The following is a 26114-nucleotide window of genomic DNA, read 5'->3' on the forward strand; positions in this document are numbered from 1 at the left end:
GATTTCCCTTCTCCAACCTCTTTTAGAACTGAGTGGGGCAAAAGTACACAGCAGATATTTTCAGTTTACATTCATTCCAAGCTGACCCATCCATGATCCAAGCTTGGATTTTTATTACCATCTTTGTCAACTGGTCATGGGGAACACCCCCAACCCCAAGGCCATGGCTATGAGTTGAGGGAGAGGCACAACAGTGGTGGATGACATAGGGGTCTCAGCCACCTGTTTGTACAGCTCACTTGTGCTCTCTGGAACTACTTGAACTTAACTGCAGACCTATTGGATTCCTTACAGTGAATTGCTGCTGCACCTGCCTGACCTTATGACACAGTGAGTCTGATCCAATTTATGATCACTTGGTGTCTCATGTCACTTGGTGTCCCATGGGTAGACGCTTACTTTCCAACATGGCCCAGTATCATAACAGGAGCTGTTTTTCAAATGATGTGGAGTTCTTTGCAGCAGATGGCATGGCCATGCTCCAAGACCCTGGGGTCTGTCTGTGACTCACCTATTGGGGCTTGCCAGAAGCACCACATGGCATCTTTCTCTACAACAGATACCTCTAGTACCATGGGATCTGCTGGGTCACATGGCCCAAGTGGCAGGGCTGCTCATACCACAGAATGTACCTACTACAGAGCCCTTTATTGCCCTTGGCCTCACTAAAAGCTAACAGCTTTCCAGGTCACCTGATAAATATATTGTCAAATACAGTGAATATTCTGTCTCCAAAACACAAAGAGGCCTACCAAGCATTCTGATTTTTTTTTTTTTTTTTTAGTGGTAGGAATGCGAGGTACAAGAGCTTGTCTTATACTTTAGAGGGGATGTTCTAGCATACCTTGAACGACTGGACCTTTAAAAACTTCACTGATGTGGCAGGCCCTGAATCTTAGTAGGCTTTATCTCCCACCCTCTGGAGCATATATTTCTTACTGAGGCATATAGAGTGCTTGCCATTTCTTGCTCCTAAGGTATAATCAACATGATGTCATCAGTATAGTAGATGAATGCAATGTTCTGCTGGAAGCCCAGGTTGTCCAAGTCACTTCAGAGTACATTATGACAGACAGCAGAATAATTAACATTGCCCTGGCAAGAATACACTATGCCCATGCCATGTGGTTGCCAACTGCTTCTGCTCCTCCTTCCTGGTGGATATATAAGAGAACACATTTACAGATGGCTAGCTGCATACAAATGCCAAGGCTGTAGTAACATGCTCCAGTAAAGATACCAAATCTGACAAAGCAGCTGCTATGGGGCCAATATTTGGTTAAGTTCATGGTAGTCCATTGTTATACACCATGATCCACTCAGTTTTTGCTTAGGTCAGACTGGAGGATTAAATAAGGTTATGACAAAGAGTACCATACTTGCATTCTTTGTGTCTTTGAGGATGGTGCTAATCTCTGCCATTCTCCTGGCCTGCGATACTGTTTTTGACTTACTATTTTGGTGGGAGAGAGGCTATTTCAAGGACTGCTACTTGGAGTTTCCTACTACAATAGCTCTTGCTCTATAGCTCAAGGAACTAATGCAAGGATTCTGCCAAGTGCTAAGTATTTCTATTCCCAATGAAGGAACCAGGGCAATAACCACTGGTTGAGTACATGGGCTCGGGGGACCTGCTTTTAGATGGCCCTGGGCCAGAACTCCACTTACTACCCTGACTCCCATTCAGTCCTTCCTCACAAGAATGCAACTTCTCTTTCAGTCGATTGGTTCTGAGTCTGAGAAATGGCTCAGGTCTGGAAACTGGACAAAAGATCGTGACTTTCCACTGGAGTGCCTGACCTCAGCTTCTTCTAACCCATTATTAATTATGGGTTATCTTCTACTTACGTACCTTTAGCACTGTTCTTTCTGGCTCCCATCTTTCTCATTCCTAGGAGCACCATATTCTCTTAGTCCTCTCCATAGGCCCCCAAATGTTCGTTCCCTGGCTGACGTTCTGACCTGGCTGCCCGTTACAGCAGTTAAGTGGCTCTAATGGTTAAGTGCTTCTGGTGGCTAAGTGCTGTCACCTTGCTTCTGCTAATCTGAAACACTCTCATCCCCTTTGCTACCAGGAAATCTAGTTCTTTAACAGAATCTCTTCTCATCAGCCTCAGCTGCAGAGGGTAGTGTCTCAAAGATGCCAGTTCCCCTTTCACCTGTGAATTTCTTACTGCCTTAGTTTCTTCAGGATATCCTGAGCAAAGTAATCACTGGTGGATCTTCCGGTCTTACATGGTAGATTCATTCTGGCATGCCCACTTCCCTGAGCCTTTTGAGCCCTTCCTCCCCAGTCTGAAATGGCAATTCTGACTTCTCTACTTCATTTAATGTAGGCCATTGTTTTTTCCAAGCTTCCAAGAGTCATCTGGCAGCATAACAGAAATATCTCTGAGGCGCTTTCCAAGGAATCAAAACCTGTCTCCTGGGAGCATGGCCCCATACTGACAAATTCTCCCTTACGCAGCTTTACATTCTACTCCCTTGGTTCAGCACCTCATGGTCCCCATTGCCCCAGACATTCTCCCCATTTTTCCTGATACATGTTATCCCAGTCCAGTAAGGCTTTGGCTTGCATCCCCTTTCCACTGTTAGCATGGCAAGCACTACCTCAATTGAGTATGGTGAAATGTGACCCCAATTTTTGTCTAGTGTCCAAATGTGGGAGGTGGGAGGAGGGAAAACACTGTCTTATGAGGGTCCTCTTCATTTGAGATTTCTGCATAGCAAGGTGAGGGGATCACTTCTGCAGGCCCATTGTTTCAGGGGAATATGGGGATTCAAATGCTGCATCTACCCAGCAATGACATGTAGCCTCATTCCATGGCTCAGGGTCTCACCCCTCCCCTCGTGGGGCTCCGCCTTTAGCATAGATATGTCTCAACTGAACACTTAGGCTTCTCTGTAGTTCTCCCTTGCAGTACAAGTTAGACCTCCACCAGCTCTTCAGCTTGGTCTGTCCTCCAGCTGCAGGTAATGAGAATCTCTCGAAATGCTGTCAAACAGGCCCTCTGCTTCTCACACATCACTTGTAATTCATGATTTGCTGACCTGAGCCTGTCATTTCCTCTATTCAGTACATCAGTGGTGCCCAGCGCAGCTGTTCAATTCTACTGTCCCTTCAATGACTCCTTCCCGACATCTCTCAAGTGCCTGTGACATTGCACCAGCCATTGTATTCCCTTCCACCCACAACACATTCCATCTTACCACAGGCGAAAGGCTGCCAGAGAAGGTATACCAAGGACTGTCAATACTTCACCACGGTCCTCATGGCTGGTTGTCTAGTGAATTATCCAACTCAAGAAGTCCACCCTGCTTCCTGGAATTCCTCTGGGTACCAACTATTTTAGGTCAGACTCCCTGAAAAAAGAGCCTAGCCAGTGATTTATTAATGGATTACTCTTCAGGAAAAACCTTTCAGTAGCGAGAGAGGAAGAACAGGGAAGGGGAAAGAACCAAGCAAGGATTTGCTAAAGCCTAGCCTGAGCTTGAGCTTTTTACTTGGGAAAACCTGCCCTATCGCCTGTCGCCTGACTAACTCTTTTAAGAGTCATCAGCTCCAATAACTCCGCTTTTGGAGAGGATTCACTGACCTTCTCTATCTCTACTAGGTTTTCCTTTTATGTGATCTTATAGTAACCCACAGTAATTTGCATCTTCCACTTATCAAATGTTATTATAATTGTCTTTCTAATTTCTATTTGTTTGAGGAGAGGAAAGAGAAAGGAGTTTTCCAAAATACATATGGTACCCCTCTCTCTAAGGCTCTCAGGATGCCTTAGGGTGAGAGGAGGGATAGAAAAGGATAGGGGTGTGTGTGTGTGTGTGTGTGTGTATACACACACATATAAAATATATTAAAATACATATTTATTGTACAAAATATAAATATATAATATAATAAATATATATGTATGAAAGGTCTGTCTGGAAAGGATCCAGCCATTGTTAATATAACAAGAATGGTTTTCATGACATGGATGTAACCTGGCAGTCAAGGAAACTGGACTGTATTGCGCATGTGTGAACAATGACGTACTCACTCTACTACTAGTCAGTGGGGCGCTAGACACCGTTGAGTGGGTGTGTGTACCGTGTAGCCATCACATTCAAAATGACTGAACGAGCAGAGCAATGAATCTGCATCAAATTTTGCATTAAGCTTGAACATTCCTCCACGGAAACTATGTGGATGATCCATAAGGCTTTCGGGAACGATGCAATGATTGCAGCACCAATAAAAGTGTGGCACAAACGCTTCAAAGATGGTTGAGAATCTGTTGGAAGTGATCCACATTCTTGAAGGCCTGCAACAAGCAGAACACCTGAGAATGTTGAATGTGTGTGGGTTAGGTTAAAAGACGTGGGAGAACTGTGTGAGGTCCCAAGGTGCCTACTCTGAAGGGGACTAAGGCATCATTGTTCTATGTACAATGTTTCTTGTATCTTGTATTTCTTCAGTAAATGTCTCCATTTTTCATATTACGTGGCTGGGTACTTTCCAGACAGACCTCGTATATCATATACACACATACATGCATACATACACACGCATAAATTTTTTAACTCCCCAGGTGATTATATTTGCAGCCCTACCCGAAGCCCCTTAATAGCCACTAGCTCAGTGATTTTTAATTTTGGTTACACGTTAGAATCTTCTAAGGAGCTATTAAAAATAGTGATGACTGGGCCTGATTCCCAAAACATCATTCAGATTTAATTGGTCTGGTATAGGGCCTGGCTATCAGTGATTTTTTTTTTAAAGCTTCCAGATTACTCTAATGTGCAGCTAAGATTGAGAACCACTGGACTAGCCTATGCTGTCCATGGGCGCAGACCTCTGTTCTTATGCCTCTAGATATTTCCAGGGCCTGACTCAGTATTTATAGTAGGCATACAACAAATACTGAATAAATGAAAAAATGATTGAAAAGTTAGATAAGTGCAATTTCTCCCTATTTATGTCATAAGCTAACATTTAACAATATTAAATCACATTTATAAATAAAATTGACCTGACCTAATTTTCCATTTTGATGATCACAAGATACCCCTGGAAGCAGGATCCACGACGAAGATTCTGTGAGTCTCCAGTAGCTTTAGGTAAGATCCCAGAAACTTCTCACCTTTCCTGGCTTTCAGCCTCCAAAGTCAATACAGGGCAATACATTAAACAGAGGTCAAAAATTACCAAATTGGTTATAGCTTCTCGCCTGGCAGGCCTGGCTCTCCTCCCCAACCCCACTGCACAGGTGACAACGGCAAACCGGCCCCGCCCTGCCTGCAGGAAGACGAATGTGAAGTCCTTCTTCAGGTTCTAGCAGAATCTGCCAATGCTGGAAGTGGGTGGAGATATGTAGATAGAGAGACCTAGAAGATAAAACACCTGATCAACTAAATAAACATTCTCAATTAGGTGCCAACCACTTTGAGATCTCTACAATCTGTAGAACTAGTCCTTAGGGGACAATATTTGACCTTATCAGTCACTTGAACCATCCACACGGTAGACACAGAAAATGAATAAAAGAACTGAGAGAAGATGTAACCAGGACACTGAAACAGAAAAAAAAAAATGGACAAAACTTCTGAACAGGAACAAAAATATAAAAAAAAAAAACAAAACCCAACAATAGCAATACTCAGAACTCCAGTGCAGAAGAAGCTGGCCAAGAGCACACATTGTTCTTTTCAAACACACACCGGAATCAGATGCCAGAAATCTGTGAGAACTGTGATTCTGGGAGAAATTCTCAGGGAAGTGAGAGAGTCCACTTCTTTTCCATTATCACTCACCATGTATTGGACACAGCAGGGGAAGAATGTATCTGTGTTGGTGAGGTTTGTCCATGAATCTCACAACCACAGAGAGGAATTAGTGGGTTTCCTGCCTCATGAAGCGATGCAGAGATTTGGGCTGTGAAATTTCACACTAAGATAACTGAAAAGTGGGAACTAAATATTGTCGTGGCCAGGCTTACATTTTGTCCAGTGGATTTTCTTCCAAAATGAAAGTTGTTTGCTTCTAGACTTCTAGAGAAATATCCCCAAGCTATCTACACACTCTGCTCTTCCTGTGCCTTGTGTATGTGGTTGGCAAAATCAGCGCCTGTTGTGGGAGTATCTGCTGCACTGGGAACAATTGAGGAAGTTTGTTCTTTTTTTCATTGATTACCATAACTGCTTTTAGAACTTGACAATGTAATTTCTGTCCTTTTTGAGAACAGTAAAGAAAGGGGTAAAGAATGGAAGGAAATTTGCCATTCTTGGTGGACAGGCAGGCATGATGCTTTTGAAATTTTAGCAGACCTCCTGCACGCACTCGTTTTATGTTTAGATGGTATAAATAGTGACACAACTATTAGATGGAATAATTGTATAGCTGGCTGGGAGTTTGTACTCTGTAGCAAAGTAACAGGTTTTGATTTCATTGTTAACATTGTTGTTCTTAAAAACGTCCTCTCTTTTACAAGGGCCTTTGGGAAAAAATCTCCAGGCGCAAACCTCTGATTTCTTCTTTGCAGCCAGTAGCTTGACTACGGTATGGAACATACTCAATGAAGTGATGGAAAATTTTGAAATTTATCATGAGTTTTGGTTTGAGGAAGCCACAAATTTGGCAACCAAACTTGATATCCAAATGAAACTCCCTGGGAAATTCCACAGAGCTCAGCAAGACAACTTGGAATCTCAACTAATCTCTGAGAGTTACTATGAAGAAACCCCACGTCTTCCAACAGTAAAGGCTATTATTCAGAAACTTAAGGGTACATTCTCAGAACAGCACCTCAAGCCTCTTAAATGCTTATCTGTGGTATCCTCAGTCATGGGACAGCTCAGATTCAATACACTGAAGGAATTCCATGCTGACATGTACAGAAGTGCCTTAGCCAATCCCAACATGCTCCCAGCTGAGCCTCATTGTGGGAGAGTCAAATGGGAGCACACAGGGAAAGATATATGGCTTCCATCCACCAATTATGAAGCCCTCCATCTGCCTGACATCAAGTTTTTCCCTAACATGTGTGCATTACTGAAGGTCCTGTGTATTCTCCCCGTGGCGAAGACTAAGAATGAACTCTATAAAAATGGATGAAAGCATCTCGAAACATACTTGAGGAACAATATGACAGACTAAAGGTCAAGTAACTTGGCTTTGCTCAACATAAATGTTGATATAAAACACAATCTGGATTTAATGTGGACACATATAACAATTCTAAACAACTAGTCATTAAGTTAAGGTAGAGGTGGCTTGATTCCCAGACACTTCAGCTTTGGATGTGAAAAGTAGTCTGTCTTAGGAACCTCGGGGCAACCCGGTTAAGAAATAGAGAAATCTGAGAGAATTGGTCAGAGCACTGACAGTATCTGCTACACGATTATCATCACTATCATCATCATCATCATCACCATGATCACCTCCCATAAAACATATAAATGGCACACAGTATGAAAGGAATTGTGTTAGGTTATGGAGATAAAAAGGGCTGTAAAATATAGCCCTGCACTTCTATACATTCTAATTCTGTTGAAGAGATGGGATAAACACACAGAGGTAAAAGAAGTATATGCTAGGAGCCAAATAAATGTAAGCAAAGTACACGCTATGGGAATGTATCAGCATTGGGAGGTAAGGAAAGATCCCACAGTATCTGAGCTGGATCTCAAAGAGTGGGTAGGGGTTAAATAAGTAAAGAAGAAAAGGGGAGTACTGATGGTGAAAGCAGTGAATGTTGTAGGGAGATTCAATAAATTTGTTCTAATTGCAGTGCTTCTCAACTCTGGATGCACATTAGAATCACCAGGGGGCTTTACAAATCCCAGTGCCCACCTGTAACCAGATCAGTTACATTAGGATTGCTGGTTTCAGATCTTATATTTAACTCTTTAATCCATTTCAAGTTAATTTTTGTATGTGGTGTAAGACAAGGGTCCAATTTCATCATTTTACATGTGGATATGTAGTTTTCCCAACACCATTTATTGAAGAGATTTTCCTTTCTCCATTGTGTATTCTTGGCACTCTCATCAAAGATTAGTCAACCATATATACATGGGTTTATTTCTGGGCTTTCTATTCTGCTCCATTGGCCTATGTGTCTGTTTTTATATCAATATGATATGTTTTAATTACCACAGCTTTGTAATATAGTTTGAAATCAAGGAGCAGGATGCCTTCAGCTTTGTTTTTCTTTATTAAGATTGCTTTGGCTATTCAGCATCTTTTGTGGTTCCATATAAATTTTAGGATTGTTTTTTATATTTCTGTGAAAAAATGCCATTGGAACTTGGATAGGGATTGCATTGCATCTGTAGATTGCTTTGGGTAGTATGGACATTTTTAACAATATTAATTCTTCCAATCCGTGAACATGGATGTCTTTCCATTTATTTGTGTCTTCTTCAGTATCTTTCATCAATGTTTTATAGTTTTCAGTGTACAGATCCTTAACCTCCTTGGTTAAATTTATTCTTAAGTATTTTATTATTTTTGATTATAAATGAGATTGCCTTCTCAATTTCTTTTATAGATAGTTTGTTGTTAGTGTACACACAATTGATTTTTTTTTTTTTTGAGAAAGGGTCTCACTCTGTCACCCAGGCTAGAGTGCAGTGGCATTATCATAGCTCACAGCAACCTCAAACTCCTGGGCTCAAGTGATCCTCCTGCCTCAGCCTCCTGAGTAGCTGAGACTATAGGCACATGTCACCATGCCCAGCTAAGTTTTCTATTTTTTAAAGAGACAGGGTCTCACTCTTGCTCACACTCGTCTCGAACTCCTGGCCTCAAGCCATCCTCCCTCCTCGGCCTCCCAAAGTGCTAGGATTACAGGTGTGAGCCACCATTGCCCTGCCCACAGCTGATTTTTCTATGCTGGTTTTGTAATATCTGAAACTATAAAACTCCTAGAAGAAAACATGGGAAAAAATCTCCTTGACACTGGCATGGCAATGATTTCTTGGATATGCCCCCAAAGCATAGGCAATGAAAGAAAAAACAGAGTAATGGGATTGCATTAAACTAAAAAGCTTCTGCACAGCAAAGGAAGCCATCCACAAAATAAAAAGGCAACCTATGAAATGGGAGAAAATATTTGGAGACCATATATCTGGTAAGGGATTAATATCCAAAATACATAAGGAACTCACACAACTCAAAAGCAAAAAAACCAAATAACCTGATTGAAAAATGGGCAAAGGATCTCAATAGACATTTTCACAAAGAAGACATACAAATGGCCAACAGGTATGTGAAAAGGTGTTCAACATCACTAATCCTCAGGGAGATGCAAATCAAAACCACAATGAGATACCACCTCACACCTGTTAGGATAGCTATTATAAAAAAGACAAGAGGGAAGTGTTGTTGAGGGTGTAGAGAAAAAGGAATCCTTATACAATACACTGTTGGTGGGAATGTAAATTAGTACATCTATTATGGAAAACATTATGGAGGCTCCTCAAAAAATTAAAAATAGATCTATTGTAGGATCCAAAATCCTATTTCTGGGTATATAATCAAAGGAAATGAAATCAGTGTCTCAAAGAAATATCTGTATCCATATGTTCATTGCCACATTATTCATAACAGTCAAGATATGAAAACAACCTAAATGTCCATTGAGAGATGAATGGATAAAGAAAATGTGAGTGTGTGTGTGTGTGTGTGTGTGTCTACACGCATGCGCGTGCACACACTCACACACACACACACACACAATGGAATATTATTCAGCTATAAAAAGAAGGAAATCCTGCTATGACAACATGGATGAACCTGGAGAACATTAAGTGAAATAAGTCAGACACAGAAAGACAAACACTGTATGATCTCACATATATGTGGAATCTAAAAAAGTCCAATTCATAGAAACAGAGTAGAATGGTGGTTGCCAGGGGCTGGGGTGTGGGGGAAGTGGGGAAATGTTGATCAAAGGACATAAACTTTCAGTTATAAAGTGAACAAGTTCTGAGGATCTAAGGTACAGCATGGATGGTGACAGATATGTTAATTAATTTGATTGCAATTATCATACAATGTATACATATTATCAAGTCAACATGTTGCACACCTTGAATATATACAATCTTTATCCACTAAATATATTAAAATTTAAAAATAGGGGGAAAAGCATTGCTGGGGTGATTCCCCAGATAATTCCAAAGGACACCCAAGGTTGAGAACCACTGATTCATTGGATAGGAAGCAGCTTATGAGAAACTGGTTAGGAGCTATACTGGAGATAGAGAAACGCTCAGATTTGTGGGAAACTTAACTATGTAGAGCTAATTATTTCAATCTAATTCTAACATTTTTGTTGCAAGCTGCCTTAAAGTATTTTCATAAGTCTGGCTAAAATAAATATAGGACTTGGAATAGTAGAAGAAAGAGTTTGAACTTTATGCTGTAGGCAATGGAAGATCATGTAGGGTCCCTGAAGATTTTTGAGCAGAGGAATTATGTAAATAAAACAACACTTTGAAATTTAAACAGAATGCAGGGTTTTAGAGCAAGAAGGACAATATCTGATGGAATTGACCTTGGCTGGTGGGGGTGGGAGAAGGGTTACTAAGGGAGAAAGAGTCCCAGAAGTTCTAGGCATGAGGTTGCACGGAAACAAATAGCCCCAGGTATCCAGTATCAGGCGGTGGCAGAGGTGACCTAACCACGTTTAGGCGTGATAGAAAGAGACCTATGTGGCTCACAGGAGAGATCCATGTTTGTACTGGAACCAGCCAGAAAAGACTTGGCTTTCCTGGTGATTGGAGTAACACAGTCCAGCTAGATGGATGGCAAAACATACTGGAACAAGAAGCCAGAGTAATATATTAAGCTTTGAAAAACTGAACATGAAATTAACTGTGTTCCCAAAGATTACCTGCTACACTCTTGTGTAGCAAAATATATTTTGAATTGAAAAATATAAAGTAATATGCTTCTTTTTTAAAAAGGTGTCCACTACAAGAAAAAGGACACAATTATAGTACTGAATATTATCTTTAAAGAGGTAGTATCTCCTTAACACTAACAGAATGTGAAAGCAGAATTCATCAACAACAGATCTAAGAGATTTTCAGTTAGGGATGTCCTTAACAGTCACAGTAATGGGAATCTATTAGTTAAGAAAAGGAGAAATCATTTTTAACCTATTACTTATGATTTCAGCTTTTACTTAGTATGTATCTGATGATAGTTTCTTGCTACAGATATTAAGGAAGCAAGGAATGAGGCTAAGTATTTATTTTTTAATTATCTTGAAAAAAATTAACTTTAAAAATTTCCAGCTAGTTATTATAATGTAAAAGGGGAAATTCTGTCCTCATTTCATCCCTTACCCAACTTAAATGTCATGGTCTGTCACTTTAACTACTCTCCTGCCAATAATCCTAACCTTTCTCATCCCATTTTCTTTTCATCACACCCAGCTGGCAAGGCCCCAACCCTAGATGAATCCAACAGCTGTCTTTGCCCTGCCTCCACCTGGGCTGTTGAGTGCTGGTGATGAAAACTGCACAACAGAGCAAATAGATATTGCTATGAATGCATACCCGCACCTGCAAATGGGCCCGGCACATTGGCTACAAGTCCTATGATGATACCCTGCCAGCAGCCATCTCTCCCATTCTGCCTTAAGGATTACTTTAAACCAGCAGTCTTTTCAGACATGCAATCATCACTTTCTCTCTTTCTACTCCTTCAATGATTCACAGCAGGTGAACTTTTCTTCTACTTTACAGAGAAAACCAAAGCCATCTGAAAAGAAACTGCTTCAACTTTCACCAGATCTACAAATTTATATGCATCCATATGTGGGATAGATCGAAAAACATGGCCACAATAATTTGCACTTCTTACTTTCAAAAATTGGAGTCCGTTTGCTCATTCCTTGAATCTGGGCTGGTTTTGTGACTTGCTTTAACCAAAAGGATGTGGTGGAAGTGACGTGTGAGCTCCAAAATCCAGGCCTCAAGAGACCTACCACTTTCACCTTTGTCCTTTTGGAACATTCTCACACTATGTAAAGAAATTTGAGCATGATTACCAAAAGATCATGCCCAGAGACAGGCCCAGCCAAGATCCAGCACCAAGACCAGGGACATGCAACTGAGGTCATCTTAGATGCCCCCAGCCAAATTTGCACCAAAAAAAGGTCATGGTCACTGTTTGGTGGTCTGCTATTGGACTGGTCCACTGCAGCTTTCTGAATCCGCCAAAACCATTACATCTGAGAAGTCTGCTCAGCAAATCCATGAGATGCACTGAAAACTGCAACACCTGCAGCTGGCATTGGTCAATAGAAAGGGCCCAATTCTTCTCCACGACAACACCCGACTGCACGTTGCACAACCAATACTTCAAAAGTTGAACAAATTGGGCTATGAAATTTTGCCTCATCAGCCAGATTTTACCAGACCTCTTGCCAACTGACTACCACTTCTTCAAGCATCTTGACAACCTTTTGCAAGCAAAATGCTCCCACAACCAGCAGGATGCAGAACATGCTTTCCAAGGGTTCATCAAATCCTGAAGCATGGATTTTTAGGCTACAAGAATAACAAACTTATTTCTCATTGGCAAAAATGTGTTTATTGTAATGGTTCCTATTATGATTAATAAAGATGTGTTTGATCCCAGTTATAATGATTTAAAATTCATGGTCCAAAACTGAAATTACTTTTGCAGCAAACTAATAGACTCCTTGTTCCATTTCCGTACTTCTAACTCATTCTTCAACCCAATGCAGACTGGCTTTGACCCCCTTTTCACCACCACAACTACCCTTGGTAGTGACAAAAGTCATCTATATATCAACGAATCATGTATTCTCAGTGGGGAAATGTTGCCCATAGTGGGCAAAAGGTGGTTCTTAAGGGGTCAAAAAAAATCTTAAGATATTACAATGGTTTGTGGCCCTCCAAAGTGCCACAGTACATAAACAGATATACAGAATATCTGTGGCATTAATATTGCATGGGGGTGGATAATTAGGAAAAATAGTATAACCATGATCCTCAGGGCAAATAATTTTAAAATAAGTTGAGAAACACTGATACATTTAACACCATGATCTTTATCTTGCTTGACTTCTTGGCAGCATCAACACTATTGACCATCCCTCCTTTCCAAAACGCATTCTTTCCTTGGCTTTTGTGGCATCACAGCCCCTGATTTCCCAAATAATCCTCTGACCTTCTCTTCTCAGTCTCCCTCTCTGGCTCCTTCTCTACTCAGCCCTTGTTCTTTTCTCACTGTAATGTGCTTTGCAGGCAATCTAATCAACTCTTGTAGCTAGTGATTTCCAAATTCTTACCAGCCCTGACCTTTCCTTTACGCTTCAGACTCTCACATCCACCTGTCCACTAGATGTATTCACTTAGATTTCTGAGGCATCTCATGTTTGACATACCCAAAATGGAATTATCATTTTTTTCTCCTAAACTTGTTCCGCTCAAAGTCTTCCCCATCTCAGTAAGTAGCAATGTCCTCGAGAGTCATCTTAATTCCTTCCTTTTCCTTACTTCCCATCCAACTGATTGGCAAGTCCTATATATCACTATCTCTACATCTATCTATCTACCCAGCCTCCTACAAGCATTCTTCACATAGCAGCTAGGATATTCTTTTTAAAGCATAAATCACATCTGGTCACTCCCTTTCTTACAACTTTCCAATAACTTCCTATTGCCCTAAAAATAAAATCCCTTACTATGGTCTAAAAAGCCCTATATGATCTGGTTCCTGCCCATCTCTCCGTCCTCACACAATTTCCCCTCTTACTCATTACACTCTTGTCACACAGGGCTTCTTTCTGTTCCTTCCTTCCCAGCTTCAGGCCTTTGCACTTGCCCTTTGTCTGATCTGCTTGGACAACTCAGCTCCCTTATCATAGCAGCTTTTGGTCCTCAACATTCAGGTCTCAGCTTCAGCACCACTTCCTCAGAGAGCCCTTGGTCACCCACCAATCTAAAGTAATTTCCTCCTGGTCCCACTTCCTATCACATTGACCTGTTTTATCTCCTGTGTGACTTAAGGCTTTCTCCCTTCTTCTGCAAGCTGCCTTCCGCCATTTCCCTCATCCCTCCTAATAAAGAAGCTGTCACATTCCTACATGACCCTGCCACTGTGGCCACACTCAGTTGGCCCAGATGGGCCTAACCCAGCTGTACCAGAGCCTTTCCTGGGATTTTTGAAACTGGAATAGAGAAACAGATTCAATTCTTCACTAATGACAACGCTATCTGATGTAAAATTCAGCAACTGTGAGTGGTCATGTTTCCAGCTGTGTGGAGGAAATGAGTCAACAAAAGTGAATGACACTCATGATGAAGGGAAGAAAAGTAAGATATTTTTGAAAGTGTTTTTTGGTTCTGGTTGTTTCTAAGGTCTAAATTATATTCTGGATACTTACAGAATTAGTTGGGAAAATTTTTACATTGATATTTTCTTTGAAAAATTAAAGAAGTCTACCGGATTGATTAATGTAACTTGCTCTTTCTTGTGTCTAACACTGTGCTCATGTGTAGATGCTTAGTATGTACTTTTTGATGGTAAAGATGATGAACATGCCAGTTGCAGAATGGGAGGTTAGCTATTTTCCATTGAGAGCATGCTTTGAGACTGAGTGAGAAAACAGAATTCAGAAAGACTATAAAGACTGGAAGTGATCAACTATGAGAAGACCCACTTGGGCTTTTACGTTAATAGATCATGAAGCACTACATCCTTTTGGAACTGCAAAAAGTACATGTTCTAAGGCAAGATGCTAAAGGTTTTAAAATGACTGTCCCCTCCCTTTATTGTTATTATGGTCGATTTCAACCTTTATAGAAATCAATCCAATTAAACACATTCTAATGAAATATAGTTATGCAAACTATGTTTGTGGCACTTTAGGGGATACAGAGATGATTAAGGCAGAGACTCAGCCATTAAACTTATTAAGGGGCAGATTTTTTTAAAGTATATAAGATAAATGATTAAAATACAAGGGAGTAGTGATGCTTCTAAGTGAGTTGCAAATAAAGTGCAATGATGCCAGGACTAGGGTAGGGTAAAGAAAGGTCATATACACTTGGAAGAATTAGGAAATGCTTCATGACCAAGTTAGGCATCTGAGCTGTACCTTGGAGGATGGGCAGAACTGCAAAGGTCAGGGACAGTATGAGGAAGCATCTCAGCCCTTGTGAATAGGACAAAGGCATATTTGGCATGAGCATAAAAAACAATGTGCAGTTAATGAAGGCCTGAGTGAGTAGGGTTGGCAGTAAAACAACCAAATGACTGTCTGCTGGCATCACTAATCATAGAAATTGGGAGGTTCAGGGGACAGGATGGTATGTTTAGTTTCAGAAATTCTGTTTGAGATGATAGCAGAATATTCCCTTAGGTGGTACAGAAGGTAGTTGAAATGCAGGGCTGGTGTTTGGGAGGCATGTTAACACTGGAGATGTTAAATTTAGAATGTCAATAAAACCACATTTTATGCAAAGAAGTATAAGCATTATTTGGAACCTGGACCAATGAGGGTCATAGACTCTATAATATCACTTGAGGTCTTCATGGAGCAAAGAGATATGGGATGTCGGTATGACCTGTGGTTGAAAATCACACTGAAATGACAGCTCTGCGTCCCTGATATGTTCAATTCTTTCAAATAATAATTAAGTCCAAACCTCCATCCCTTGATCTACACAAAGTACATTCTAAACACAGGTTCCACTCCTCAGGTTTTTGGAATAGTATATGTGCCACAAGCCCTTCCTAGCTCACTGCTTTAGCTCTGGAGGCCACTGCTTATCTGGCATAATTGAGTCTCTAGCAGCAGCTTTCCCTTTTCCTCCAAGCATGGACACAGCTAAGACCAGGCTCATAGTCTGGGGATAGTAGCAGGGAATTAGCACAGGTGCACGCGCGCGCGCACACACACACACACACACACACACACACACACACATACCACTTAAAACTGGGTATTAGATGTTACTGCTCCTAAGGCATTAGCCATGCTCCCCTATGAGGGGCCCCTATTGGCTATCTCTTCTTCAGCTACCCATCCTGGTACCATGTTACAAGGCCAGCTTACTTCCTACCACCATATTCCTCCAACCTGGAGTGTACATCTCTAACTCTTACCCTAGCTTCAGAGAGAATAGCAGGCCTTGTTCTTCCCTGGTCCAAGGCCAGCTTCCCTTCCTGCTCCAGGATTATTGACAATCAAGATACTCAGTTCTTTCAGGGAGAATTCTTACCTTCATCCACAGAGTAGAGCCAGCCAAAACGGTACTCAAAAGTACTTTTTTAAAAGTAAACGCCTTCAGTGTTCCAAAACAGCATCTGCAGGTGGTACAGGAAGTGGGAGAAGGGGGATCACGGATGGGGCAGGACCAAGCCGAGTCCCATGCCTCTTCACAAATTTTCCTCCAGGGTGGTGGTTTGATTTCTCAAGATCTATGAGTAAATATGTGGACAAAAAGATACATGCCTCAAAAAACATAAAATATTAATACATTTTCTCTGGAAGACTATTCTAAATTCATATTTAGAAAAAATATAATTTTTTATGCAAAGGGAGTAGTTCTGCCAGAGAGTCATCCAATTTACATCACTGAATCCAAACAAATATCCCATTAATGAAAGCTTACATTTGTTTTGCACTTACTCAAATCTAGGGTGTTTTCTATTTCCATTTTGCAAAGAAAAAAACCTGAGGGTTCAAGGACACACTGCTAATAAATGGCAAAACAGGATTCAAACCCAGGCCCATCTAACCATAGTAAGTATACTCAAATGCTAAATAATATTTAGTATTTTAGGTAAAAACAATTTAATTTAAACCAGTGGTGAAGTCACTAATTTTCTCCAAGGAAATTTATATAAGAGAAAGCCCTTTTGAGGATTTTTCATGAAATGATATCATTATTATTATCATCCTCTGTACACCGATATTTTTGACATAAATATGTTTATTCATTCATTAATTTAACAATTGTTTACTATGCATCATAGTCAACACATAACTGAAGATGCAAATATGTCTCCGTATAGGATTTTATAATCTAGCAAGGGAGAAGATATAAAAACAAAACAGAATTTGATGAGTACCACAGGAAAGGTGGGAAAAAAAGTGTTATGTGGGTTTAAAAGTGGGAAAGATCATATTCCCTTTGGGGAATGTGGTGCTTTAGTGGTAATGATAACAATTGGAAACCAAAAATTAAAAATAGATGTGCAAATAAGAGGGATGAGACAAAATGAGGCATTACTATTAAGGTACCAGGACTTCTCCAGCAGTTATCTTGCCCACCTTAAAATTATTAACAAACTAGCTGCCATAGATTTAGATCTGTACTATAATCATAGCTAAAAATTGGTGTTCTTATGGGCAGTAGTGCGGAAGGCTCTGCTGTACCCAGTGTTCCCTCTAAATGGATGAGAAGCATTTGGATGGTCCCATATTCCCGTCACAAGAGTAACAATGTATAGAAGTAGCATGGACACTCGTCATCGATTCACTTTTTACTGATGTCTACAATGTGCGTCAGTATGTTGATATTATGGAGCCCTTATCAGATTGAGAACGCCAAGAGTACCCCATCTGCTGGCTCATGAGCTGTTTACAAATACCATACAGGCTTTTTTCAATGACAGTGTCCTTTAAAACCTGGAGTTGGAAAGTGGCACAAAATGTCATTCTAATTCTAATTACAGACTAGCCTCCCACACACGTGAATTTGTTTGGTCAGGTTTATGGCGCAAATCCGACTCTTGCTATATTGCTGTTAAAAAAAAAAAAATTACCCCAAGTGCTTGAAACGAGTCTCACCTGGGACTACTAATCCCGTCATGCATCGGGCCGCATTCCCACCGTGTGGGGCGGAGCCGCAGAAGGGGCGGCACCGCGGCGGCGGTGGCCGAAGCATTCTGGGCGTTGTAGTCTGGCGCCCAGCCACGGCCGGGGCTGGTCCACGTGGTGCACTTGGCGGCAGCTTTGGGCAGCGGCTCCGTGGCTCTCTCCACACGGTCCCCGGGCTGCGGGCGCCAGCAGAGGCGGCCGGCCGCCGCGGGAGCAGGCTGGAGGGTGGGCCGCAGGCAGCCCGAGGCTTCGCGACGTTTTTGCGACAGCCACGCCGTGTTTCGCGAGTGCCCTCCTCCTCGCTCTGAGGAGGCACCGGCTGTTGTGCGGCGCTGCCTTTCTGTTGGAGTGTATGGGAGAGTGAGTGAGTGAGTGAGTGTGAGCGTGCGTGTGAGCGAGGGTGAGGCGTGAGTGTGCGTGTGAGACGAGGAGAGCCCGCCGTGGCCGCCCCGCTGCTCCGCCCGCAGCGGGAGCGGAACGCGCGGCCGGAGAGCCGGAGAGCCGGCGCCCAGGGAGCCCGCGGGGACAAGGGCAGAGACACCCGCTCCCCACCCCCAGCCCTCGTCCCTCGGCTCTCCTTCGCCCGGGGGAACCTCCCTGTCCCCCCTGGCCGGCCTCTGCCCCGCTGCCCCCCTGGATGTCCCCGGCGCTCTCGCGGGGCCTCCTCCTGCTCCTGCCGCATCAGTCGGGCTGGTGCTGCGGCCGGCGGGCATAGAGCGGGCGGGTTCCCGGGGGCTGCGGCTGCCCGTGCTTCCCCGGTCCCCACCCCTGTCCCCCGGTCCCCCGACCCAGCTCCCCGGCCTCGGAGGCTGTGACAATGGACTATGACTTTAAAGTGAAGCTGAGCAGCGAGCGGGAGCGGGTCGAGGACCTGTTTGAATACGAGGGCTGCAAAGTTGGCCGAGGCACTTACGGTCACGTCTACAAAGCCAAGAGGAAAGATGGGTGAGTGTTTGCGTCTGTGCCGGTGTCCGCGCTGGGCGGCGCTCCCGCGGGCCGAGGCAGGTAGCCCGGAGGGAGAGCGGGCCGCTGGGGTGCGGGCTCTGACTTCCTCGAAGCCCGCAGCTGGCCCCGCCAGCCTGGTTTGGGGAGGAAGTGGTGTACGAGGGAGTCAGACCCGCAAGAAATCCTGCGTGCCGCATCTGTGTTGTACTGTGGTGGTTAAGAGGGAGAAGGAGCCTCTACCCCCATAGGCTGTATACTTTTCGAGGATTTTAGTACTGAATTTAGAAAAGAATCATTATAAAACGCTAGTTTAAGTGATTTTTTTTCCTCTGGTCGATTTATTATGGTAACCTTCTGGGGATTTCCTCACTCGCCTCTGGAGTGTCATCCATCAGTCTGGAAGGGAAGCCGTGATCCTTTCCCCCACCAGTTTGTGATCCATTTGTTATCAAATTTGGATTTTATTTGGGGGAAAGAAAGCAGCAAGTAAATGTGGTTCTAGAGAGTTCCTCATAGTGATCATCCGCAACGTAAATGTTGCAGTTGCTATTTAGATATCATTAGCTGTGAGTTTTTACATAGAACAATGGGGGTTTGGTGCAGGGTGGGTGGTGGGGAAAAAAGGCAAGTGACAAATAGGGGCTATCTTGTTCAGGCTGTTTCCCCCCAATTTAGCAGCTGGCAATGAACTTTAAATAATCTCTTTGCTTTAAATATTCTTGCCTAGTAACAACTTAATTAAATCTTATGACTGGTAATGCTCCCAATTTAGTTTCTTAATAGGCAAGTGAAGTGTTCATTTTTTTTCTTTGTCAGTAGATGAATGTCTTATAACATTGATAGAAGAGAAGGCAGTTCTTAGCTGGGGAGAAAATATATTTTATTAACTCCTTATTTTCCTCTTGTGAAAATGAATGTTGTCTCATTTGCCTTTAACATGATAGGAAATTGAAAGATAATGCCAAAGCTTATTATATAATCTTTGGATTTTATTAGAAACAAGGTAGCTTTACTTGAACATCACTGTTAGTTTGGATAGCTGCTATTTAATGTATAAAATAGTTACTTTTTAAAAAAATTAGATAGGAGGATATGTTAAGAACTACATTAGCACTAAAAAAAAAAAAATCAAACCATTCATAAAGCTGAAGTAAGTTCCCAGGCGGTGGGGTGGGGGTGGGGTGGCCATATTTATAAATACTTTTGTATTCTGGATGTTGGAAAAGGAATTGCATGTTTATTCAACATTTTTCTTAGAATTACTGAAATATCCTTTCTAAAATAATTTAAAATGGACTCCAAGAGAAAGCTAGTTCTAATGAATTTGGAATGTGTATTTCAGTACTTTTATGCAACATTAAAACAGTAGAGATATTGGCAAAAGGTAGAGATTTGAAAACTTGATACTCTGGGTGCCACATATATTTAAAAGTACTTTTTAGCAAAATGGATAGTCTGGTGACATTTGAGAAATCAGTGTCTGGAGATACTGCTGACTTGTTTAATTAAATTTATCATTGAAGTTTTGCTCTGTAATGACATATATTTTAAAAATTATCCTTGTTAACTTGCGATACAATATTTTTCAAAAGCCTTAAACCATCCCCACATCCCCCAATATTATGTAATTTTGGACATATTCATAAAATCCTCAATCCCCCATGAGATTAGACATTGTAGTACCTTTGACCAATCTGTCATGTTATATAAAATTCTAATGCCTTTTAATTATTTTTAATCAGTATGAGAAAAGCCAGTTCTATTTTCATAAATTACCAATTTAGGCTAATAAAATATGCAAATTTGTTTTAATTTGATTTTATGTTTTATTAAAAAACTATAATATTGTGTATTGGCAGAAGGTACTTTTAAGCACATTTTATGTCTCTGGTTGGGTTTTAATTTAGGGTGTTACGAATAATTTGAGAATTATACAATTTAAAATAGGTGAAGGTATAGTATATAAACATTTCTTAGTCATTGGTGACAGCTAAGAAGTAACATTGTATTTTGGAAAAAAAGAACTTTTTATTGTAATCCTTTGGGTTTGTTTTCCAGCAACCTTTAATGATTCTGTTTATATGATGAACTTTTTTTTTTTAAAGGGATCAAATGTCAAGAGAGTTTTAAAATTACTTAAAACAGTTTTTGTTTTCCAGAGGGAAACAGGGATTTTTTGGTTTGGCCTCTTTTTTATAACTTCACTCTGGTAAAATACCGCATAGTATTTATGAGGTTCTTTTGATCTTAAGTCAGTGAAATGTAATTTAATGCATTTATGTCCTTCTAAAATAACATTTGTGGCTGTTTAATCTTTTATAATAAGATGATGATCAAATAATTTGTTTCTAGTATTGATTTACTTTCAAATTAAATTATATATTTTGCAACCAGAATTTCAGAGAACTCAAACAGTAGCACCTTAAAAGGAAACCCCTGAGATTTACAATAACATGAAATAACATAGATGAGCTTTGTTTAGACATATTTTACTATTAAAATGAATGTATATAAATGTTGTATCCCTTCAGTTGTCCAATGAGCACAGAACATGAATAATTGGCAAAAAAATTTAGACCAGGGGAGTTAGCTTCTTAAATTATTAAGTTTTAGAAAATAAAAAAGCTTGAAAGATCATTTCTTTAAATGAATTAGTAATACTACCCTGCTCGTATACCACACTTATGATGAAATCAGTATTTTAAGGAATGTAGGAAAAGAGGAAATACTTTATTTGAGGCATGATTACATATAGGGAATAAGGGCCTTTTGTAATTGTGTTAATTTCAGATTATAATAGAGTTTAAATGTACAATACATTTTGAAATTAATTTGTTCTCACTTGTGTCACCATAAATGAAATGAAGAGTGTCCTTTGTGTTCAGACAAACACCAAAAGGGTCTCAGTGGGAAACAAGGGGGATCATTTTCTTTCTGAGTTAGTTGTGTATCTTCTTTGCAGAATTTAGACAGTCAAACTCATTTTGTTTGAAAGAATGGAAAAGTGTAAGAAAGCAGAAAACAATTTGTGTTTTTAAATTGTAGATTCTCAGTGTAGGCACTAGACATTTGTAGAATTTAAATATCAATTTGGGATAAAACTTTTTTCTCCAAAAAAAAATAGTAAAAGGAATCTTCTTGAATAGGGTTTTTAATCTTCTATAAGTTCTGTTCAAAAGAACAGATAATATATAATTAAAACTGTGTGTGTGTTAAATATACAGAAAATTTTCTTTGGGGTTCATTTGTGGAAAACCCAGAGATTAGTAGGCAGTGATAATGATAATAATGGCTAAATTATTGAGAATGAAGTACTAGGTCCTGGGCAAAGCACTTTATGTTTATCATCTGTTTAATCTTCACAAGAACTATATCAAGTTGATTCTGTTATTTTTCAGTTTTATAGGTGAGGACACTGAGGTTTAGGAAGGTTAAGCAAATTTGCCGAAGGGTACACGGCTAATTAAATGTCAGCTAGGATTAGAGGATTAGGAGCAGGTTTTTTATTCCAGAGCCCATGCTCTTAACCATTATGCTTTGTATAATTAATAAATAAGTATAAACATAGATGTGGAGTTTGATTTCTAGTGGATCACTCAGGAATCATGAATGCCTTATCGTGGAACTATTCTTTTCAATAAACTGGTGTGCTTTTTGGATACATTTCGGAAGGGCCCTAGTTTATTCAAGTGCATGCTATAAAAGTGTGTATGTATATTTATGGGTGTGTCTGTATGTACATACACACACATACTTGTGTATCTGCATATGTATCCACATATGTGTATATAGGACCAAACTTTAATGAAAGGCATTAGGATATAAAAGCTCTTCATCTAGTGGAAAGAGCTTTAAATGAAGGATCTTGGACACCTGAGTTTGAGTTCAAACTCTGCCTCTGATTAGCAGTATAACCTTGGGCAAGTTACTTGCCCGTACAGACCTTGGTTTCTTTATTTGTAAGGGTAGGGGGTTTTAGTAGATAATTTTTAGGGTCTTTTCTAGTATTATGATTTGAGGAAGTAAAAATTATGAACACAAAATGTAATACTTTCGCTACATTAGGGAAACAACCACTGAAACAAAAATTTTACTGGACAGTGGTATATGTCCATATTTTTTAGTCTCATGCTTTAACATTGATTCTCATCCACTGCCAAAAAGAAGTTTGGTAACTCCTAAAGAACCATTAGCTACTTAACCCAGCATGTCTTATGCTACCTTAGCATTCTTCCATATTTATCTCTTAAGATGTTGGGGTTTTATGGGCTAGTGCCTGCTCTCACTCCCATGAACTATTCATTCATTTGCTGACAATGGACTCTTCTGATTCAGTCTGCATTGGAACTTTAATTCAGTTTTAATTCCTTTTGATCAGAACTTGGTTAGAATCCTTTATTTCCCCAAAGGAATCTAACAGGAACAAGTCAGCATCCCATCACTGTTTTTCCCCTCTGAATATTACTGAACCTTATATCTACGTTTATTTTGATTTAAGTATTTCTTTAGATGTCAGAAAAGTCAAATACAACATGTAATAAGTTATTTTCTACCACTGGAAATTTCATATGGTCAATAAGGAATATTCCTTATAACCTTCTAAAAATGTGACAGAAAGGAAAAAGCAGAATATAGTTGGCCCTCTATATCTTCAGATTCTGCATCCATAGATCCAAACAACTGCAGATTGAAAATATTTGGAGGAAAAAAAGGATGGCTGCATCTGTATTGAACTTGTACAGACTTTTTTTTTCTTATTATTCCCTAAAAAATATAGTAGAACAGCTGTTTACATTGTATTAGGTTATTATAAATAATGTAGAGATGATTTAAAGTGTACAGGAGGATGTGCATAGGTTATTTATAAATGGTACTACATATTATATAAGAGACTTGAGCATCTGAGGATTTTAGTATGGGGGGGCCCTGGAACCAGTCCCCCTGTGGATACCAAGGGACAACTGTATATGCTGTGCATTTCTTATCTACTGGCTGTTGAATGTATCTTTTATATATATATATATATATATATATTCAGGGCATTCAGATCCACTGTTTAGCCACTTTGAGGTTTCATGCTTGGATCCCATTTTTTAGCAGCAAGACTAGCAAATTAATTCATTTTCAATTTGTTCTCGTGAGTTATTACTGTCATTGTCTTTCAGCATTTGAGGAAATCCATTTATTCATTCATTCAACAAATATTTATTGGATCCTTCTGTGTGCCAAGCACTATCCAAGGTATTGGGAATGGAAAGATGAATAAAATATTCCATTATTTGAGTAGATATCTATTGGAAAAACAAACATGTAAAGAAACTGTTGCAATTTAATAAGCACTGTAGTAATTAATACAAGGTGTTATTGGAACCCAGAGAAGGAAGTCTCCACCTGCCTAGGGTTTTCAGAAAAAGCCTCTCAAAGATGGCAGCATTTGATTTGGATCTTAGAAGATGAGGAAAATCTCATCAGAAGGGTATTCCAAGAGGAATAGGACAAAGAGGGATGCTTTTTATTGTTTTTGGCAGACCCCAGTAAATTTTCTGGGTTTGAAATTTTTCTTCCCGTGCTTTTCCTCTTCCCAGATTTTCCTTTGCCAGCATTTTTTTGAGCTCTTGTTGTACATGTTATGCAGGTACTACCAATGTTCTATTGCAGCCACTGGACATGATGAGGTCTGTGATATTTAACAATGGAGATAAATTTATCTGCATGCACTAAACACCTTAATTGTGTCTGTGGCAGTTTTTCATCAAAAGAACATTGGCCATTTAATACAAGCAACCTCTGAAATCCGAATGTCTGCTTTAACACTCTCTCATATGTAATAGTGCCAGAGACTCCATTTTGCTAGTGGCTCTGAGTGGCAGATGTTTCTGTTTTGGCCTTACCTCCAAGAGGAGTAGGGAGTCAGAATTTTTTCTGTGCTGCTGAGATGGGGCGACAAAAGATTGGAGGGGTAAAGAAGTTCTTTCACTTAGAGTTTAGAAAGTAATGGAATTTCTCTTGTTGGGGCTCTGATGTGTGGCAAGATGGGAGATTGGGACAGGGCTTCTGGCATACTGAGTTTCAGGTAGGAAAGCAGAAATAATGAAAAATTCTAATACATATTGTAGGCTGTTTGCAAACTTAACTACTTTGAAAATTATTTCTCTGGGCAAATGTATTCAAATTGTGATTTACAAACATTTGAAATATGATACATTTGTTAGTTGGGAAATGTATATGCCAAATCAGTGTTGATAAATATATATTATTCCCTGTGGCTGGTATCATCTTTCTTGTCGTGCCTTTCAGTATTGAATCCAATCCTCATTGTCTCTTTAGTTTTTTTCTGTTCTTAGCTGCTGGTAGAGAATGAAAATCCTACCGTCCTTTCCTCCTTCAGAACAATTTTTAAGTTCTTTCCTTTATGCCAGCTTAGGTAGGCCTTGGTTATCTCTTTGTTATTAATACTTAGAAATCACTATGAGATCTTTTGTCTTTTGAATCTGTTGTCACTCAAGGCAGTTCTTGATGTTGTTACTAAAAGATGGCTTTCACCTGTTATTTTGACCTTACTACTTAAAGACCCTTTGGTATCGTGTTTCTCAATATTCTTTAATAGTTATTGTCAAAGTTCCAAAGTCCTCACTGTAGTAAGCTGCCTTTACTGATGTCATGCCCTTCAGATGTGTTGTGGCAGAAAAAATGCAGAGCAACTCTTTTTAAAATCAAGATTTTAAAAGTCACGTTCCACAAAATTCACCCTTTTAAAGTATGTGGTTTTTAGTATGTTCACAAGGCTGTGCAACCATCATCACTATGTAATTCCAGAACATCTTGTCACCACAAAAAGAAATACTGTACCTATTAGCAGTCACTCTACATTCCTCTCTCTCCCCAGCCACTGACAGCCACTAATCTACTTTCTGTCTCTATGGATTTCCCTATTCTGGACATTTCATATAAATGGAATCATGTAATACATGGCCTTTTGTGTCTTCATTCTTTTAAGTGTAGTACATGTATCAGTACTGTTTATGGCTGAGTAATACTGCATTGTGTGGATATACCACATTGTTTATACATTCATCAGTTGGACATTTGGGTTGTTTCCACTTTTTGGCTAGTATGAATAATGCTGCTGTGAACATTCATATGTGTGTTATGTGGATGTATGTTTTCAGTTTTTTGGGGTATATACCTGGGAATGGAATTTCTGAGTTATATCCAAAGCAGCTGAGAACCAATTCTGAGTGGCTTTGCATTGATTCTGGTTTAGGACCAAATTCTTTGTCCTTTGTCTGTGAAACCTGACTAGCCTAC

At 40.1% G+C, this 26114-nt stretch overlaps 1 protein-coding gene and 1 pseudogene across 3 annotated transcripts in view; both read left to right on the forward strand.

The window, feature by feature from the left end:
• The first annotated feature begins 792 nt into the window (after positions 1 to 792).
• LOC123649098 lies at positions 793 to 7234 on the forward strand (annotated as a pseudogene).
• Positions 7235 to 18678: 11444 nt separating this feature from the next.
• The window catches only part of CDK8 (cyclin dependent kinase 8), a 96631-nt gene continuing 89195 nt past the window's right edge, over positions 18679 to 26114 (forward strand). For all 3 annotated transcript variants that reach the window (XM_045567597.1, XM_045567598.1, XM_045567599.1), the window contains exon 1: positions 18679 to 18806. In XM_045567597.1, coding sequence (XP_045423553.1) covers positions 18679 to 18806 — 128 coding nt within the window. The remainder of the gene's footprint in view (positions 18807 to 26114) is intronic.

This window comes from Lemur catta, chromosome 13, assembly GCF_020740605.2.
Source record: "Lemur catta isolate mLemCat1 chromosome 13, mLemCat1.pri, whole genome shotgun sequence".
In the NCBI taxonomy this organism is placed as follows: Eukaryota; Metazoa; Chordata; class Mammalia; order Primates; family Lemuridae; genus Lemur; species Lemur catta.